Here is a 14,567-nt window from a genome sequence, read left to right on the forward strand (position 1 = left end):
GGACGTAGATCTCCTGACTCCTAGCCAGGTGAGATCTGCAAGGAAAGGTAAAAGAAGACTCATGAGATAGGAAGAACAAGATGGAGCACCACAGTTAGAGGGGAGTCTTGAAGGCTGGTTGAAGGTGCTTGTTGTTTCCAAAAACAACCTATTATTATTATATCACGTTATGCTTCTTCGTTAGCTACATCATGATAGTACTGGTGCTTCTTTTGGGAAGATGATTCTAGCAGCTTACTGCATGTTGACCATTCACTCATTAAACAACTAATTATTGACCACCTACTATATACTATATATATACATTATTCCAGGTGCTGGAGATACAGTAGTGAAAAAGAAAAAGGAAAAAAAAAAAAAACCTAGCCTCATGGAGCTGACAATCATATTACAGGCATTTTTTTAATCAAATTATTACTCTTTTTTTACTAACAACATAAAACTGTCTTAAATGAACACTAATGCTAACCATGTGCCAGTGATTATGCTCGCTGTTTTTATGTCAATTACTTCATTTATTCCTTACATTATTCCTGAAAGGCAGGTATTTCTATTTCATCTTATAAATGATTAAGCAACTTGCTGGAGATTACACCATATGTAAGTGGCACAATCTGGAGTAAGATCTAGCTTTTGCTTTCAAGTATGGTATTTTGCCCACTAAGCCACAGCTTTATTTAACTACTATAAAACAGATGTCTCCACTTTAGCCAATTAATGCGTTTACTCAGATCCTGCAAACCCCTGGTAACTCTACTATGTAACACATGAGTAAAGAATCTTACACAATTCCTTCTGAAGAAGCAATCTATTATTGTCTCTTGATCTAACTATTGCTCATTGGTTTACTATCTAGGATGTGATCTTATATCTGTTTTCTTCATGAAATGTTGCAGAAGTGTGTTGGAGTCTGCTTGACTGGCTCACAAGAGCGACTGTTAAATTTTCAGTGATTTTGCAAGGCAGTTGACTTCACATTGGTAGCTTGAGTCGGGGAATATTTACACCATGGAAACTGGCAAATGCTACAAATCAGCATGTTGTTTTGTTTCTCCCCTGGAGAGCCATTTGTTAAACATTTACTAGTACACCAGTGTCTTAGGGACCATTGTCTACTCAATGGAGAAATAGCACCATAGGAATTTCTTTCTTAAATAAATTATTCAAAATACTGGCTACGCTCAGAAGAATTAAATACAGAAACGCAAACACTTATATACCAATGTTCACTGCAGCACTATTCACAACCACCGAAAGGTGGAAACGACCTAAATGTCATCAACATATGAATGGATAAAAAAAACGTGGAATATACGTACAATGAAACATTACTCATTCACAAAGAGAAATGAAGTCCTGATACATGCTTCAACGTGGACAAGCCTTGAAAACATTATGCTAAGTGAAATAAGTCACCGGAAACCCAAATATTGTATGATCCCACTTATATGAAATATCTAGAACTGGCAAATGTATAAAGACCAATGTTTATAAGTGATTACCAGGGATGGAAGGGATGGGAGAAGGGTGATGAAAAATTTGGAAATGGGATAGTGGTGATACTTGTAAAACATGATGAATGCAATTAATGCCACTGAATCATACATGTAAAAACTGTTGAAATGCCAAATGCTTTGTAATATATATTTGCACCACAATAAAAAATTACTTGCAAACGTCTCCAATTTGATTTTCTACCATTTCCTAAAAATACAATCATGATATATATGTAAGGGAACACCATGGACCCATATAAATTTCTCTCCCAGTATATCATGGCCCAAAATGAGCATTAAGTCTCAGGAATACTGGTTTATAAGCTTAACACCGTAATATGTCATGCAAATTAATATAAGCACAGTGCCTAAGTGAATGCGTTAAAGAACCTAACATTAATTAAATAAATTTTGTCCTGGCCTCCTGCTATTGATGACATATTCATAAGAAAACATATGTTACGTATAAAAATGTCTGTTTTTTGGCATCACATCTGGTTTCAATCTCTTCCTTAATAACCCTAGATAGAAGGAAGAGTATGGTGCAAACACGGTGCAAACAGAGAGGAAGCAATACTGATTAATGAGGTTCTGCTAGAATAAATCAGTATGAGTCAGAATCAACTCGATGGCAATGGGTTTGGTTTTGGTTTTGGGCTAGAATAAATCAGTAGATGGATGAAGCTTTGTGTAGCTCCATGATTCCATAAACTAATCAGTAAAACTGCCATTCAATATGGGGCATATAAAAATAGAAGCAACTCAATTGGCATAACATAGTTTATAAAGAAAATGTTCTACATTCTACTTTGGTGAGTAGCACGTGGGGTCTTAAAAGCTTGTGAGAGGCCATCTAAGATACTCCACTGGTCTCACCCCATCTGAAGCAAGGCAGAATGAAGAAAACCAAAGACACAAGGGAAAGATTAGTCCAAAGGATTAATGGACCACAACTACCACAGCCTCCACCAGACTGAATCCACCACAACTAGATGGTGCCTGGCTACCACCACTGACTGCTCTGACAGGGATCACAAAAGAAGGTCCCAGACAGAGCTGGAGGAAAACGTGGAAAAAAATTATAACTCACAAAAAAAAGGAAGGAAAAAAAAAAAAAAGACCAGACTTACTGGTCTGACAGAGACTGGAGAAACCCCCGAGAATATGGCCCCTGAATACCCTTTTAACTCAGTACTGAAGTCACTCCTGAGGTTCACCCTTCAGCCCAAGATTAGACAGGCCCATAAAACAAAATTAGACTAAATAACACACCAGCCCAGGGGCACAGACGAGAAGGCAGGAGGGGACAAAATTTGGTAACGGGGAACCTAAGGTCAAGAAGGGAAGAGTGTTGACATGTCATGGGGTTGGCCAACAATGTCACAAAACAATATGTGTATTAATTGTTTAATGAGAAACCAGCTTGCTCTGTAAACCATCTAAAGTACAACAAAAAAAGGAAAAAAAAAAAATAGAAGCAACTATCATTTTTCTAAGTGCTTGCTATGTGCCCGGTACTGAGCAACACAATTTACATATATATCCTGTGAAAGTAGGTATTACTGATTTCAATTTTACAGATGAGAAAATGGGTCTCAATTTTACAGATGAGAAAATGGGTCTCAATTTTACAGATGAGGAAACTGAGGCTTAGCCGAGTACCACTCTTAATAAGTGACAAAAATAAGAATCAAAATCATGCCCAGTGTGAACCAAAAGACCTCAGAGTCTAGGCTTTAAACTCCTGAAGTGTGGCACACAAGTCATCTGACCTTACTCTAGACTTCCTGAATCAGAACCTCTAAGTGTAGAACCAAAATCTGCAGCTTTACTACCTCCTTCGCACACACCTCCTTACAGGGCTTAAATTAGACACCTGTTACTCCTTCTCTTCTAGCCTCCATTTCACCCTTTCTTTCAAACTTTCCGTGTCTGTCTCTCTCTGCTAGATTCTGGGAAATTTCTACAGATCTATATTTCAGTTTGATACTTCTTTCTTTAGCTGATACTTTTCTTCTTTAGCTCTATCTAATCTTGCTTTTGACTCATTCACTGAGTTAAGTCATTGCAATGATTATATTTTTAATTTTTAGAAATTCTATTCGGTTTTCTTTTAATCCTGCCTGGTTTGTTTTTGATTCCATATTTCATTTAATTTAAAGAAACGTATTTTTTGTTTCTGCCAGGCACTCCTTGGGAACTCTATGCAGCAGTTCTACTCTGTCCTATAGGGTCGCTATGAGTCGAAATCGGCTCCATGGCACTGGGTTTGGTTTTTTGGTTTGGATTTTTGTTTACATATATGATAACTGATACCTCAATAATCTGAAGATTCTGGGGGTTCACTTCTGCTTTTTATTATTCCTCTGACTCTTCATCCTAGTGGCTTCTTTGCTTACATGCTTTATAAGCTTTGATCTTTTTTTTACTTTTTTTTTTTTTCCATCTGCTAAATTCTGAGGGTACCACCGAACTGGAATCACTTAATGTTAGTGGCCAGACCTGACGTTTTCTACAGGACATCGGGAGTGCAAACTTTAACTCTGAATCTGTACATCTGTAACAGTTGGGCTTGTAATTACTGATTTTCAAGAGAGAGGTTATATCCTCTCATGCCCCAGAGACGAGGCACAGAGAGACGACTTCCTCATCATCTCTTCCGCCCGAGGATCACTCATTAACAGAAGCTATAGTCCTCAGAGAATATTGATTTTAGAGGGGAGAATCTTAGTTCTAATTCCTCAGATTGGAAAGACCCGAGGCATTACGTCTTTTTCCTAGGAGGTTTTAAAAACCAAGATTCTTGATTATCCAGGTCAGCAAATATTTACAGAGCAGCTGTGGCCTCAGAGTCCATCTACAAAGCATTATGCTTTTCCAGATTTCTCTTTTATGGCCCTTAAATATTTTTCATGCTTTCTCCTAATTTCAGCTATGTGTTAGAGACAATGTTATATTTTTATTCTAGCACTTCTAGGTATTTTGTAGTGGCAGGATTATCTACTCCACTAGGGTTTGGAAAAAAAATTGCATTTTTAATAACTTTTAGAGATTTTTTAATACATAGTAAAATTTTGAGAACCCTACTGCACTCTCTCCCGTAGCCCTCCTGAGGAAATCAGTTTATCTTTATGACTTTATCATATTTCCATCTTCAACTAGGACATGTTGAAAATTGTAGCTATTAAGTTATTCTGTTTTACATTAATTTTTTTCAGTCCAGTGTCCTGCTACTCAAGGTAGAGTCATGTGTTGACCAAACCAAAAAACCAAACTAGTTGTTGTCAAGTTGATTGCAACTTACGGCAACCCCATGTGTGCAAAGTAGAACTGCTCCACAGGGTTTTCAAGCCTGTGACCTTTAACAGATTGCCAGGCCTTTCTTCCGAGGTACCTCTGGGTGGGTTTAAACTGCCTTTTAATAGTCGAGAGCTTAACCATTTGGACCACCCAGAGATCCCTATGTGTTGACCAGTCTAGTCTAATTCATGGGTAAACAAAAACTAAAGATTCACCTACATGGTACGCCCTAGGCTTTATATAAAGAGGCTGATATTTCTAATCAGTGGTTAGAATAACTTGGAATCCTGCTTTTTCCTTTCCTATTAGACAGTTTCTTTGTTGTACAGAGTCCTCAATTTTTAAAACACAGCGGCATAATATTCTATTCCATGGTTATACCATAATTTACCTATTTAATCATCTGTTATGGCTTACCATAATGGCATGAATCCATAGAAATGATCATATCAGAATCTGAGGTTGGCTAAATGATGCACTGTGATTTAGAATGTGTGGAGTAGGTCCAGGCATCTCTACGTTTAGAAGATTCTTTGGGTGATTTTAACGAACACTCCTGATTGAGAACCACAGATATAAAGGATCCCTGGGAGCAGACAAAGGCTCTTAATATTATGATAGTCATAGTATCACATAATGGGTAAGAGTGTGGACTCTTTAATCATACTACCTGAACTGAAATTCTGAGCTCAATTCCTGAGTGGCTGTGAGTCCCAGGGTAAGCTTCCTAACCTCTCTAGGTCTCAATTTCCTCATTTATAAAATGAAGATCCTAAAGCCTAAATCTCTGATGGCTTCTTCTTACATCAGCCATCTTAGTCTGAAGATTATATAGCATCTGCTGTGATCACTGGAGCCCTAGTGATGCAGTGGTTAAGAGCTATGGGTGCTAACCAAAAGGTTGGCAGTTCAAATCCACCAGCCGCCCCTTGGAAACCCTATGGGGTAGTTCTACTGTGTGCTATAGGGTCGGTATGTATCAGAATTGACTCAATGGCAACAGTTTGGTTTTGGTTTTTTGGTTGTGATGATAAAATGAGATGATGTAAGTAAGCATGAAAAGCCATTGGGCAAATGGGGGCCTAAAGCACTGCATATACCTTCTAGTCCCCACAGGAGACCTATGGAAGGCAGATGCTGACTGTAGGATTCTGATCTGGAATCCACTGGTGGGTGAAGAGTGGGGTGGGGTTGGCCGTGGTATCAGGAGAGGAGACTCAGACTGCCAGGGTAGAACAGCTTCACCTCTAAACCTGCAGGTGGGGTGAAAAACAACTTGTCTGTGCAAGAGGCAGTGGTACGCACTTGAGGGGGGACTGTACTGCTTCTGTGTATTCACCTCATCTAATCAAGAATTGGCAGTATATGCCTTCACGAAAACAGGATTCCTGAATGGAAAGTTGGAGACACTATGTAATCTTCAGAGATGGCTGAGATTAGAAGTCATCAGAGATTTGCTTCTGATTGGTCCCAGGAACAAACACGTATTTAGGGAAGAGAAAAGGGGATGAAAAAGGGGAAAAGCCCATAGAGGAAGGTCACCAAGCCATGACGAAAGAAACAAAACAGAAAATTTACACAATGTATAAACCAAAGAAGCAATGGTTAAGTGCTTAGCTGCTAACTGAAAGGTCAGTGGTTCAAACCCACCAGCAGCTTTGTGGGAGAAAAAACCTGGCGATTGGCTTCTGTAAAGATTACAGCCTAAGAAACCCTAATGGACAATTCTACTCTGTCTCACAGGGTTGTTAAGAATTGGAACCAACTCAAAGGCACCCAACACCACCACCACCACCACCACCACTGAGGCTATCCTAACAATTTCTAAGGGTTAAATTGTACAGCTATGCTCTGGGCCAGAAGTTTCCTTTACTTAAGTAGCTTTCCCAGTTCATATTGGTGACTTTTAATACACACAGAGAATTTAGGGGGCTATTTTAAAAACCATTTTGCAAGGTAATATTTTGTTCTAGGGGCCAAATGCACAACTTCTGAACCTACTAAAAAAACAATTACACAGAAGTCTAGATTGTGGTTACACATCTGGAGGGAGATTTGTCTGCTTGTGTAGAGCAGTACTGGACACACAGTCAGTGCTCAACGAATATTTGTTAAATGAATTATTTTCCTTCTTTTGGCTTCACTCACTAATGGCTAACTTCATGCTGAATTAGCACCTCCACGGAAGAGCAAGAGAGAGAAAAAACAGTGAAAACATATTCACCTTGTTTGGCTGTTGATACTAAGTCTTACCTCTTTTCCACCCTATTTTAAAGTCATTACAGTGCTCCACCCTTATGTGCAGGGGATACTTTCTAAGACCCCCCGTGGATGCCTGAAACCACAGATAGTGCCAAATCCTATATATACTATATTCTGTCCTATACATACATACATATCTATGATAAAGTTTAACTTATAAATTAGGTACAGTAAGAGATTAGCAATAACTAACAATACAATAGAACAATTAAAACAACATACTGTACTAAAGTTATGTGAATGTGGTCCCCAGGCTGGACACGGCAAGATGGCGTGAGATTTCACTGCAATACTTATTGAACATTTTTGGACCGAGGTTGACCAAGGCTAACAGAAACCACGGAAAGCAAAACCGCAGAGAAAGGGGGGCTACTGCATATGTACTAGTATTTTAATTAAAGCAAACAAACAAAAACTCAGTTGCTGTTGAGTCAACTCTGACTCATGGTGACCCCATGCCCGTGAGAACAGACCTGTGCTCTATACGGTTTTCAATGACTGATTTTTCTGAAGTAGATTACCAGGCCTTTCTTCTGAGGGGCCTCTGGGTGGAACTGAACTTTCAACCTCTCAGCAGCTAAGCATGTTAACCATTTGGGCCACCCAGGGAGTCCAGTTTTTTAATTTGCTGCTGTCAAAGAGCTGAAGTGGCATGTAATCTAGAACACTAGTTCTTAACCATGTTTGAGTCCTTCCCTTTGAAAATCTGATGGAAAAAAAAAAAATTACGTCTCATCTCCCCAGAGAAATGCACATACATATAAATTTAAAAGTCCAAAAACCCTCTGAAACCACCCAAAGGAATCCATGGACCCCAGGTTAGGAAGCTGTTCTTTCCAGCTTTTCTTGTACTACAGAGTGTAGGACATAATGTACATAAGGGACGTGACTGCTTTTCTTTACTAACATATGTCAACAGTGAAGAGCTTATAGGTGTTAATGGAAATTTTAATAATGACTATGAACTGGTTTCTATACGCATGCCTGATTGATCATTGATGATCTTCTCCTCTGTTATTTTCAGTAACTCAGTCAGATTAAATTGTTCAAAATTAGTATTCCACCTAGATCCTTAAAATGGTAAACCTCCTGAGTCAGACAAGCCTATATAGAGGACAGGGAGGTCACGCAAGCATATGTGGTATCCTTAAACACCACAGCAGATCAGCCAGTCTTTATTTGACCTGGGCATAAACTTAGTATCTAGGATTTTGAGGTGAGAGGCACTAAGAGCAGAGGCTCTTCCCCCTCCCCCAAATCAACGGTGGGGAGAGGGGGGACAAAAAACAAAAACAAAACAAAAAACTGTTGTTCCCCAAAACATTTCAACACATGCTTTCTGTGCAACATAAAACAGGAAAGAAAACATTTGTGAGAGCCAGCTTTCAGAAAATGTTTGATAAAAATAGTTACACTTTTATCAGCTGTGGTTCAAGTTGTAGTCCATTGCATTTGATATTTATAACTACAGGGAAAATAAGAATACTGAGTTATTTGCATTTGAGAATCAAAGTCACTGACACTGATTTCTGTTTTGCACAGAAGTGGGACACATGTTGAAGGATGTCACGTCAGCTGAGGTTGGAATATGGGTTCTTTCTTGTTACCCTAGAAGATAATCAGAGAGACCCCATTCTGAAGCCCCACAAGGCTGCTCCCTTTGGCACCATTCCACCTCTCTGAAAAGAAAGGCAGTTTGATTAAAAAATAAATCTCATGCATGACTTTCGGGAAAAAGAGCGAAACAAGCCTTCCCTGGCACTCCTCGCTGAGTCAAAAACAGGCAGGGACAAGCTTGGCCTAGAGGGTTCTTGTGCATTTCTGCCAGTCTCTCCCATTAGAAGCTTCATGATGAAAGCAGGACCTCGGAGACTTTAAGGGAAAGCTTATAAATTATTAAACATTGAACAAGAAAATCTTTCCTTTTTTTTTTTTTTTTTAAAGCAAGGCATATGAGTCCATCTGCGTGATTCCCTAGATTTTTCTCTGAATATTGTTGTTATTATTTTTGCTGTTAAGAGTCAACATGAACTCTACCTACAGGATGACTAAGTTCTATCTAGATGGCAAAAAGAGATCAGCAGGATCAAAGTGAACACCATGTAATCTTCAATGTGGCCCAGTTTTAATCTCCATTTGCCCTAAAAGGGAGATACTCTATAGCACAGAAAATTTGCATCCAAGAAAAATATAATTTTCTTAAAAATATCAGTATTTATGGATACATACTTATGTGGTAAAAATATAAAAATCTATCAAAAAATGAAACGTCAGAATAGTGGTTTACCTACAGCAGGGGAAGGAGGAGAAAGTGATGGATGGGTGGGGCTTTAGCTATAATTATGTTTTATTTCAGAGAGAGAGAAAGGTCTAAAGCGACGACGGTAAAATGTTAAAACCCATTGCTGTCGAGTTGATTCTGACTCATTGTGACCCTATTGGATAAGCAGAACTGCCCCACAGGATTTCCAAGGCTGTAAATCTTTACGGAAGCAGACTACCACATCTTTCTCCTGTGGAGTGGCTGGTGGGTTCGAACCACCGACCTTTCGGTTAGCAGCCTGATATCTATAACATCTAGGTGGTGGGTACGTGGTGTCTGTCATATCATATTTTGTAACTTTTATGTATGCTTGAAATTTTTAATAACATAAGAAAAATTTTAAAAAGAATGCGAAGACTTATACCGAAAGACAATGGAAAGCTAAATAGGATTCTTTCTCGGCAGGTAAGTGAAAGAAACATGCAGAGCACTGGTGGTGTGGTAGCCCTAGTTCTACCTAAGTGCAGGGAAATAATCTTGACACAGTGAAAGGGTGTCCACACCTAGGTAACACCCCGCTTATCTGAAATAACAGTTTTAAGCATGAGACAAAATTCCAGTAGAAAATGGAGGATTTGGGTAGACTCCTGGAGTTGGTTTTAATGTAATTTAACTTGAGGTGTCAAATTTTAGACAAGTAGGTTATATGTTTACACACTCTATAAAGTGCAGTTAGTATCTGCAGCCCTCAAACCACAGCCAGTCCCCAAAGCTTTTGGGTTGGTCCCTGACCATTTGCTCCTCCCTCGGTATGACTGAGCGCACACTGAATGACCTGCCTCTCTCCCTAAGCCTTGTCCAGGATTACGGTGATTCAGGACAGCAGAGTGGAAGTGCTCTCCCAGAGGCCTGGCAGGAAAAGAGGGAAAGAGGTTGAGGGGGAGAGAAAGGAGTAAAAGGCTGTAGTTGAGGAAAAGGCAAAGCCCATCCATTTTATTTTTAAGCCTGAACACACATACTTAATCTTATTATGTAGTGTATGCAGGGCTTGAGTCCCGGGTGGTACAAATGTTTAAATATTTAGCTACTAACGGAAAGGCTGGTGGTTCAAACCCATCCAGAGGTATGTCTAAAGAAAGGCCTGGTGATCTACTTCAGAAAGATCATAGCCTTGGAAACCCTACGGAGCACAGTTCTACTTTCACACACATGCAAGAGTAGATTCCATAAGCCAAAATCTACTGGGTGGTAACTGGTTTAGAGGTAAAGCTTGGAGGCACCATTTCTTTTCAGTAAACGTAAACGCCCTCCCTCTGAAGTTCCTGCTGGGGTGGATTCTGGGGGAGTGTGGGGAACTCTTCACCCATCTCCTTCCACCCGAAGGGAGGGTGGGGACCATTCCATAGATGCTCCATTGTTTACAAGACAGCTGCTCTGCAGTCCACAGTGTGGACTGAACCCCATCTCCACTTTAACTTTCTCTTCTATAATAGTTTATAACAGATTGCCAACACAACGCTTATATTAACTCTTAGGTATGCAGTTTTCATATAATATGGAATATTGAATCCACCAGCCACTCCTTGGGAACCCTGTGGAGCAGTTCTACTCTGTCCTATAGGGTCACTACGAGTAGGAACCGACTCGATGGCACATTAACAAAATAAACTGTTTATGTTTAAAATCTATGCCACTTAAACTGCAATGACTGTTTATCAGGAAATAATGATAGTTTCTCTAACCTCCAAGTTCCTCCTTTTCTTTCATCTTTATTAATCACTTAATAAATACATGCTGAATTAGGGAATAAAAATATTGGACGAAATAACGATGTGTAGCTAAAGTTTAATAATGGCCAATCTTCCACATTTATATCTTGACTTGTTTTATTATTAGTTGTTTACTTGTCTATAATTCCCACAAAGTATTAATCTCCTTTGTATAGAAACTATGATTCAGCGAGAACATCTAATGTCCATTAAGTTGTTTCATTTCATTAAATTATTATGTGGATATGAGCAGCAATATGTTGTTTGAGGAGGTAAACCACTACATGATGATATATGAAATCTGAGCATAAACATGTATATAAAGTTTTTTTTGTTATTAACCAATAAATTTACAACAAAGTTAATCCATATGTTCGTCAGTATCAAGAATTATTACTTAGCCACAACCAACCTGGGCAATAGCAGGAATAAAAATACTATCATTTATATTTTTTGTACAGAGTCAGTCCAGAAAAATATCCTAGTTTTTCTCTCAATTATTAATTCTTCAGTAGCTATAATCAATGTTAATGCCGAAAACATATATCTTTAATTACTGTTGTCACAAATATAAACACATAAATACATATAATATTTGTATACATGACACACAGACAAACGTGTTAAAAAGACAAAGTGCTGGATCTGACTCCCCAATATCTGAGTCCGCTTTGACCCTGAGCTTCTCTCCCCCTTATTTTCCAAAGTTATAATTCCCTGTGCCTTATTTCACCATTGTACACCCATGCCCTGTCCCCTTAACTCCCTGCCCGCAGCACCCAAAATGCATTCCATATGAGAGGTTCAATGAGCAATAATCTGCTTTAGAAGAAAGAGCTACTAGTCATAAATCCTGGCAATCTGCTCCTGTAAAGATTATAGCTTAGGAAACCTTGTGGGGCAGTTCTACACTGTCAATATAGGGTCACTATGGGGGGTAGGAATTGACTCGATGACACACAACAACAGTCCTATGATAAAGGTAAGCTAAGTTCGCTCATATGTGTTACATTCTTTACCTATCACGGTTGTTATGAGGGTTAGAAGAGATTGGCACACCTTTGGTGTTTAAAAAATGCTACTTCCCTTTTTTATTGCTGCTCCTATTCCTCTTCCAGTTTCGAAAGGAGTTGAGGTCATAAGACTTTGGTCTGCTTCTGCGCTCTAAAGACATCATGTTTACACTGCCTAGTGAACTTTAATAGGAAAAACAGCTTTCATTCTACAATCAACGCTGAGAGACTTAAAATGCAAATATACTGGGAGGCCCAATACTATATAGTACTGGTGAGTTTTACTTAAAAGGTAAAGAATGACATCACAGTATTTTGTCTTTTTTTATGCAAAAGAGATAAGCAATAAGAAAAGCCTGGGCTTAGAAGAGGGGTGTGAGGAAAGGAGAGAAACAAAAACCAAGGCTGGCTAAACCAAAGACAAATTTCCTTCTCATAATTTTGCTGAGGGCCTACCCTGCTGGACTTCACCTAATCAGAAAAACAAACCAACAAAACAGAAAGGTTGAGGACACAACTGTATTATGTCCAGAGGAACACCCACTTCCCCTTAGTGGGAAGTGTGTTTATAACCTTTTGCTCAAGCCTTGAATTATTCAACAAATAAAAACTTTTATAAATGCCTCAATTGCAATTATTGACTGGTTTATCTGCAAAATTATTATCAATCCATCTCTGAAATGTGACACCATATTACGAAAATAAAAAACTCAAACACTCAGAGAAAGATATTCTCAATTAAATCAACAAAGAAAGAAAGAACCTTAAGATGAGTAAAAGGCATGGCTGAGCATACCACAAGCACATCAGGAAGCAGCATGTTCCAACGATGACCAACACATGTGGCTGCACATCTGCTCATGTGTGGGTGGAAGGTCGTGGGCACTTCCAGGCTCTCTATGGAGCACTGTGATGGTTAGTTTCACATGTCAGCTTGGCTAGGTTATGGCACCCACTTACTCAATCAAACACTAACCTAGGTGTTGCTGGGAAGATATTTTGTAGATGTGGTTAACATCTGCAATTGGCTGACTTTAAGTAAAGGAAATTATCGTTGATAACGTGAGCGGAATTCATCCAGTCGGGTGAAAGGCATTAAGAGCAAAACTGAGGTTTCCCTGAGGAAAAAGAAATGCCTGTGGAATTCAGCCTCAGCTCCTGCTGTAGTTTCCAGCTTGCTGACCTGCCCTAGAGATTTTGTACTTGCCTAACCAGCCCTAGTGGTGCAGTGATTAAACGTTTGGCTGCCAACGAAAAGATCAGCCTATGATGCAGTTCTACTCTGTCCTACAGAATCACTATGAAATGGAATCAGCTCGATGGAAACGGGTTTGGCTTTTTGGTTTTTGGTAACCAGACTTCAAAAGAGCCCTGGTAGCACAATGGTTAAACACTTGGCTCCAAAAGAAAACCTGGTGATTTGAATCTACCCAGCAGCTGCAGGAGAAAAGACCTGGTGATCTGCTCCAGTAAAGATTACCGATATCACAATTGTGTAAGGCAACTCCATGAAATAAATCAATCCACCTATCAATAGCTATCTATCCATCCATCCATCTGTCCATCCATCCCTTCCCCATCTCTATCTCTCTCTTTCTCCTATTGATCCTACTGGTATGGTTTTTCTGGTGAAACCTTGACTGATACAAGCACTTACATACATTTTCTCATCTAATCTCTAAGAAACCCTACGAAGTATATACTATTAATATTTCTGCATTAGGATACTGAGGTTTAGAAGCATTTAATAACCTACCCAAAGCCACACAGCTAATAACAGAATCTGAATCTGAATTCACGATCTTAAAAATATACTATAGAATCCATACACTCAGTCATTTGTTTTTCTTTTTAAACCTCTAAGGAGCTAAAATCAAGCCATTTCTTTAAAAGATTTAAGAAAAGTTTCAGGAAGTACACAATTAAAAAAAAAAACATATATGATGGCTGAGAAATAGTAAAAGTTTAAGTTAGCTAATGTTAAAATAATTTCTACTAACGGAAATATGAGCAGAGTTTTAAAGCCTGTCATCTCTATCACTAAGAGACAAATTTCTGTTAAGGATTATAACAATCATGTGAACACTTCAGTTTAGGGGCAGAGGCAAATTGTATTCAACTAAATCAGTCCCTTGCTTTCACGCCTAGGAAATCAAATCCTCCAGAGTTCATATAGAAGGATGCCATTAACTTACTTTGACCTGAGGGTAGGACTTCTTGTTCTTTTCACTAGACGCACCAGGAAGTCCACCATGGGACGGGCCTTCACATACATAACGGAAACGGAATCCTCTCTGCAAAGGTGAACACGGAGCCAACAGAGAAATACTTATTAACAATTATAGTGACAAAATTACAAAATTTTAATTCCTATATGTATTAGATGAGAGAAGAAAAGTAAGAAAGGGGCCTCTGTAAATAAGAGTCATTTTCTCCATAATCTTATCATGAACATTGACAACTG

The 14,567-nt window shown here is 38.9% G+C and overlaps 1 protein-coding gene across 3 annotated transcripts in view; it reads right to left on the bottom strand.

The window, feature by feature from the left end:
- Positions 1–14,567, bottom strand: part of NFKB1 (nuclear factor kappa B subunit 1) — a 137,549-nt gene that overhangs the window by 79,789 nt on the left and 43,193 nt on the right. For all 3 annotated transcript variants that reach the window (XM_049885602.1, XM_049885601.1, XM_049885600.1), the window contains one exon: positions 14,299–14,397. In XM_049885602.1, coding sequence (XP_049741559.1) covers positions 14,299–14,397 — 99 coding nt within the window. The remainder of the gene's footprint in view (positions 1–14,298; positions 14,398–14,567) is intronic.

This window comes from Elephas maximus, chromosome 5 (assembly GCF_024166365.1).
Source record: "Elephas maximus indicus isolate mEleMax1 chromosome 5, mEleMax1 primary haplotype, whole genome shotgun sequence".
Taxonomy (NCBI): Eukaryota; Metazoa; Chordata; class Mammalia; order Proboscidea; family Elephantidae; genus Elephas; species Elephas maximus.